At 44.9% G+C, this 6,023-nt stretch overlaps 1 protein-coding gene across 1 annotated transcript in view; it reads left to right on the plus strand.

The window, feature by feature from the left end:
• The window catches only part of CFAP91 (cilia and flagella associated protein 91), a 30,744-nt gene extending 25,117 nt beyond the window's left edge, over nt 1-5,627 (plus strand). Inside the window, exons 13-15 of the mRNA XM_086618221.1 lie at nt 684-832; nt 2,037-2,128; nt 5,326-5,627. Of these exons, the coding sequence (XP_086474347.1) occupies nt 684-832; nt 2,037-2,128; nt 5,326-5,627 (543 nt within the window). The remainder of the gene's footprint in view (nt 1-683; nt 833-2,036; nt 2,129-5,325) is intronic.
• Nucleotides 5,628-6,023: the final 396 nt, after the last annotated feature.

Raw genomic sequence — 6,023 nt, forward strand, 5'->3', positions numbered from 1 at the left:
CACGAAGCATATTTCTCCCAGTTGAAAGGAATGAGTGGGAGCCTAATTGACTAAACCAATAATTTTCAAACTTTGTGGGAGGAGGTTAATACCAAGAAAGCCAGGCATCATGTTTATTTTTCTTTTAATTTTAGCTTCTCCTCTTATCTTTTCTGCATCTCTGAGTGGGAAGCAAGAGGGTCGAAGTGCCATCAGCTTACGTCCTTCAGACTGGCAGAAGGAAAACATCCATTTCTAGAATCTCTGCTCTACAACCATTATAAGGAAACCAATAATTTTATCTTGGATTTTTTTATGTTACTTTGACTGGCTTGATGGAACTTTTTCCTACAGGATTTGCTTGAATGAAAGCCGATTAATTTGCTGGAGTAAATACTGATGATGATTATTTCGCAGGTGTTGCTCAGGGGACCATGAGAACTGAGGAAGCGATGGCCGTTGCATTCATGTAACTAACCTGCTGCAGCAGAATGGGATCTGTGGAGAAGTTTTTCTTTCACCACTGGTTCTTTCCTGCTCTTGTTTCCATTCAATTCAGCCTCTGAAACCAAATCTCAGGCTAGCCTGCCTGGAATTAAGAGTCTGGTGAAAATCTGTTGTTCTTGCTTCCCTGGAAATCTGCGTCCACCATGCTCCTGGCACTGCAGTAGGCAGAGGAACAACATGTTGGTGTTTTGTTCCAGGTGGTGAAAATGCAGCAGAGCACTATTGACTCCTACTTGGAAGACATTATCCTAAGCAGCATGGAGAGCACAGCCGAGGAGCAAGCCAGGGAAGAGGTTCAGAGAATGGCTGTAGAAATCAATGACATTGCTTACGAAATGGAAAGTCGGTATGTTATTAAATGGCACATTAGAGGCTGTTTAGGGCAGTTCAGAACCTGCCTGACCGTCTGCACCTGTGGTGATGTGTATAATCCAAGCCATGGGAAGGGCAGAGCAGTACTGTCCGTGATCACTTCATTAGTGTGACCGCTGTATGGGAACCACGCTGTTACTACCTGGTACACGCATATAAATCCATCAGAGCCTTGTTTCTATAGAGCATGTGCCAGATTCCCTTTGCAAATCACTTGTGGGATCTGTGAATCACCCTTTTTAGACTTCTCCATGCCAATGTGATGCCGCAACTGAGCTTTAAGTGAATCTGGGAACTGCCTAAAGCAATACCCATTCACACTGGTCTTTTCATTTATTTACACTGCTACAGAAAATCAGTTTGAAAGAGATGCTAAAAGATACAGCTATACAGCAGTCCTTCATTCTGGGGTGGCTGTTCTTTAAGAAACTGCCAATTTCCATGGGGGTCAGTCATATTGATGGCTGCCTGACAAGGCACTTTGAGTCGAGTAAGTTGTTGAGAACACCACAGTCTTGTGTTTGGCTGGGCCATCAGCAGTGAATACTTATTGGGACCTGCCCAACCTCCAGTTCAGTTTCTATGCTCTTTTTTTGGAATTGAGCCATAAAAATCCCAATGACACAGTGACTCTCCTATGGTACAGCAGCTGTGTATTTTGTAACTAGATGAATACGACCAGAATGTTGAAATCCTTGGGGAGAATGAAGCGTAGATAATGCATGCAGCCGCTGGGCCAATTGGGAACCCACCAAACACTGGCATGGAAAAGAGCATGGGGCCCAGCCAAATGCAGAGTCACAAAAGGGAAGAATTTAGCAAATTCAGCAATGGGCCAAAGACTACATTGACACAGACACAAATCTTCAGAGGTCTCTGCGTGTCTAACTCAGTTTGTCATCAGTGAGAACTGGGCTCCTAAATACCTTCAAGGATGATCTTCTCCCTGGGAATACTGCTTTCCAGTGCAGTATTGAACACATTGGCAGGGCTGTGCAAAGGGGAAGAGTCACACTGTCACCGATTTGCGGGATAAGGAGAGACCCAGCTGACAATTTCTGTCATGACAGTACACTCCCTTGAAAATAGCGAGAATATTTACATGGAAGTCTTGTGTTTGCAGAGGTGATCTGCAAAGAAAATTAAAATACTAATACCACTCTGCATCTGTTCTGTAGTCGAACTCACCTACAGTCTGAAGAGATTGTAGCAGAGCTGGTTTATGATTTCCTGATTCCAGAAGCTGAGAAAATGGCTAGCAGAGAAAGAGGTAAGGAGTCCAGTAACTTTATTCTCTTTGTGGACTGGTTCACTCTCTTCACCCTAGCTCACTGAAAGGAAAGATGCAGAGCCAAGAGGTGTCTCAATTCTCTGAGATTCCTCTTTTGCACTCTGCAGGTGGCAAGTTAAGCCCTCCGACCCTTTTTCACCAATTTCTTGTGAGCTTTAGTCTTTTAAAATGGTGGCCTGAATTCAGACCTGATGTAAATTTGGTGTATCTGCAACAATAAAACTACGTGAGAAGCAGCAGACCATCGCACCTTCAAAAACAAACTGGGAAAAGTATTTAAGTACCATGGCTGTGAATTGTCTCTCATATGGCAATTTTTAAAAACTGGAGAAGTCTTTAACATTATTCCAATATATGCCATATGCAGAAGGAAGATTATATGATTTCCTTTGCTTTTCCCCTTCCCCCTCAATTGGTTGAAAGCTAGAAGCAAAGATAAGGTTTTAGGGTTGGTTGTAGTGGCATCACGTTTTAAGTAGATAATCTTGCAGTTGTACAGGACGCTTCTGTTTAGCCAAAGTGGAATAATATCTATCAAAACACAGGGAGGGCAGGCCCTGGAAACCTGTGTATTACATTGAGTATCACAAATAAATGGCTGTTCTTAACTAGGATGTTTCCACTGACCAGCACACTCAAAAGACTGTGACTAAACCAGTCACCACACAAAGTGGATATCACCTCGGAGAAGCAGTTGTCTCACAACAGGCTCTGAAGTGGTCCTTGCTGCAGTGTACTTCTCTGACTTGAGAACAAAGGCACTTCATTGCTTTTTTTTTCTTGCTTTATGAATGAAAAGCCAAACGCTGCAAACACATTTTGTGGTTTCTGACTTGTGCAAACCTTTTTCTTCCTAGTTTGTGTCTTCGTCACAACAGCAGTGTCTGTTCAGCAGCTGGCAATTCTGCATAAGCTTAAATCAGCTCCCTTCTCCTTAGCCCTGCTTCTGCAAGCTTGCCAAAGCAGGTGATGTAATTTTAGTCAATGAAGCCTGCAGCTCGGGCACTAACACACACAGGTTAGCCTGTCTCAGAAAGGAGAACAGAAAAAGAAGACCTTTACCTAGGATTCTGGACATACAGAGGTACTAGCAAGGAAGAAAATATCTACTGGGCTTAAATGCAACAGCAGCTGATGAACAAAGCGCCTCAGGAGCACTCACAAACAACAAAGGAAAAAAAGCTTCAAAATCCGTGATAGCTACAGTGGGTTTTCCTGGAAAGCACAGCTAGACCCAGGCAAAAATGAAAATGGATGCTGGAGGAAGAGATAGAGCAATAGGTGGTAAAGTACAAGGCCACCTTCAAACGTGGTCAGCTGAAATTTGCCACAACATCCTTGTGACAGCAGACATCAAATGCCAGGAAGAGACCTGGCTCATACTTTCTTCTGCTATTGCAGCACAGGGTGGAGGGGACTCCACACACTAAACAGAGAGCTGAATTCTACCAAATGTACACTCTGGTGAACACACCTTGCTATAAACCTTCTGCACTGTGATACCTTCAAGGAAGTAGAGTCAGTAACTATTCCGTGTAAATCCAAAGGGAATAGTATCACAGAATGGCATTAGATTTCACAAGCACATCAGTGTATTGCATTTCTGTGGCAGCTTTTAAAGCTTTTCCTGTGGTGAGCCAGATTATTCATTATGAAATTGTGTTTTAGCAACCTGGCACGTGCTTGAGCACACACCTTCCTTGACACCAGCAGGAAGTGATCTGAGAGCAGTTGTCTGGCCTGCCAGAGAAGCAAATCCACTTGTAGAACAAAGATTTGAGGGCCTGCAAGTTCAGTCTTTGCCTACACTTCAGCTTCCCCTTAAACATCTCTCTTTTGCCATTACCTAGTCTTTTCTTCTCTGATTTTTTTTTTTTTTTCTCCTCTTTTGGTTGCATTCCTATGCATAAAAGCAGGGATTATCCAATACTGACTCATCCCAAAACCCATCTGCACCTCGCTTCTGACCCATCCCTCACTGGAAGTAGAGCCAATGTGCTGATACGAAAAAACTTGCTTTTAAAAGGACAATCACTCACCAACATGAACCTGCTTTCTTTTAGGTGGTATTGACTGCGGGTGGAGGGAGGGACTGCAGCAATACCAGGAGAGTGTACCCGATATAGCTGATGCAGCTCATGCGTACACGATTGAAGCCAGAATGCCTTGGGTAGAAAAAGCCCTCCTGGGAATTCAGAGCTGTCTGGTGAAGGTCAGCTTTTGAAAATCAAGTGAGGTCCAGTTGCATCCCTTGTCCATAAAACGGACCCGGGAGGTGGCTAAACATAAACAGGACAGGTTAGTAACATTGAGCAACGGAGTCAGTGGCAGTAGGCAGCTGTATGACAGCATGGTGGTGGTTCAGATTCACAGGTACAGTACAGCTCAGCCTTGCAACATAAACAGACCAAAGCAACAAGGAAGCCTTGGGATTTTTGCAGGGAAGTGACACGAGGCGAGTCACTGCTCCTTCCTGCAACGTTCCCCACAGCCTCCTTACAAGCACACAGTATTTCAGTCCCTGTGGTTCTTCACCAGCAGCATAAGCCTAGAGAGAGAAAGAGGGAACAAAGAACAGTGAAGAGCAATTAAGAGAATTGTAGAAAATTGGAAAAATATACAAATTAGATTGGCTGAACGCTGTAAAACACACTGAAGAACAATCCTGCAGTAGCAAAACGGAGACGAGAAGGTAGGTGACTTACTGTGTCTACGCTGCCACCAAGTCTTTGAACTCGGCAAGAGTTTCTCAGTGCGGGCAAAATCATCACAAGGGAGAGGGCAGACTTCAGCTCCTGTCTTCCAGACACCTGCTGCAATTAACAGACACTGAAGAAGAAGTTATTTTAAAGCCTGGTAACATATCCTGGGCAGTTATATCCTATCCTATATCCTAGTTATATCCCTATCCCATATCCTTCCCTAAGCTGGAAAGGAAGACACTTTGCCTTTGTTTCCCACTGTGGGGACTAGTCTTCAAAGTGAAATGCAAGGTTGGTTGCTGCTATTAGGTGGCAGTAGAACGCTTTCAGACAAAGTTAGAAGGGCGTAATTTTTTCCCTGCAATAGCCTTTTCCACAGCTGCAGGAAGGCTAAAAGCCATCCCTCCCTTCTCCCCTACGGAGAACGCTTTGCTGTACATTTCCAATAAAAGCCTTACCTCTTTTTATGCACAGTGAGGCAATCCCAAAGAAAACACCTCTACGCCGCTCATCGGATCATCCACAGGGGCGTAGAGAAGGTAGTGGCTGATCTGGCACTGCATCGGGAGACATCTGCCAGCCAGACAATGGGAGATCCTCCTGCTGGGACAGCTACTGCTGCGTGGAGCAGGGCGGCTGCGGGGCCAAGTGCAGCTGGCAGCACTTGCTCTGCCCCAGTTGCATGTGAACTAGCGGAACTTCTGCACGAAGAAAGCCCAGGTGAGACAGCAGTGAACCCTCCCGATGGATCAGACAAGGATCCCGAGGTCTCCTAGAGACAGAAGATGAGCTAGGTGAGTTTCCCTTCTCCTCTGTGATTTGAGCTCGGAGCACAGTGAAGGAGAGGGAAGCACATTATATTTCCTTTTTTTCAGGGCACTCAGAATGGAAAATCCTCTTTCCCTTGGGCTGTCCTTCCTGCTGCCTGCCAGCAATGCTGTCCTGGAACCACTCTGTATACATTCTAGTGTGGCAGCCCCAGTCCAGCCCCCTCCATCCCTCCGCCCCAAGCTAGCTTTGGACCTCACTAGCCTAATTTTCCTCTTCTGATTATTAAGAGAAACTTGAATGAGAAAGCATTCCTTGTTTGTTTTCCTGACACGGACCAATAAAGATGTGCGCCCGGGCTTTTGGTGGTATTTCCTTGCATCCATAACATTAAGTGAAAAAAT

This window comes from Tauraco erythrolophus, chromosome 1 (genome assembly GCF_009769465.1).
Source record: "Tauraco erythrolophus isolate bTauEry1 chromosome 1, bTauEry1.pri, whole genome shotgun sequence".
Lineage (NCBI taxonomy): Eukaryota > Metazoa > Chordata > Aves > Musophagiformes > Musophagidae > Tauraco > Tauraco erythrolophus.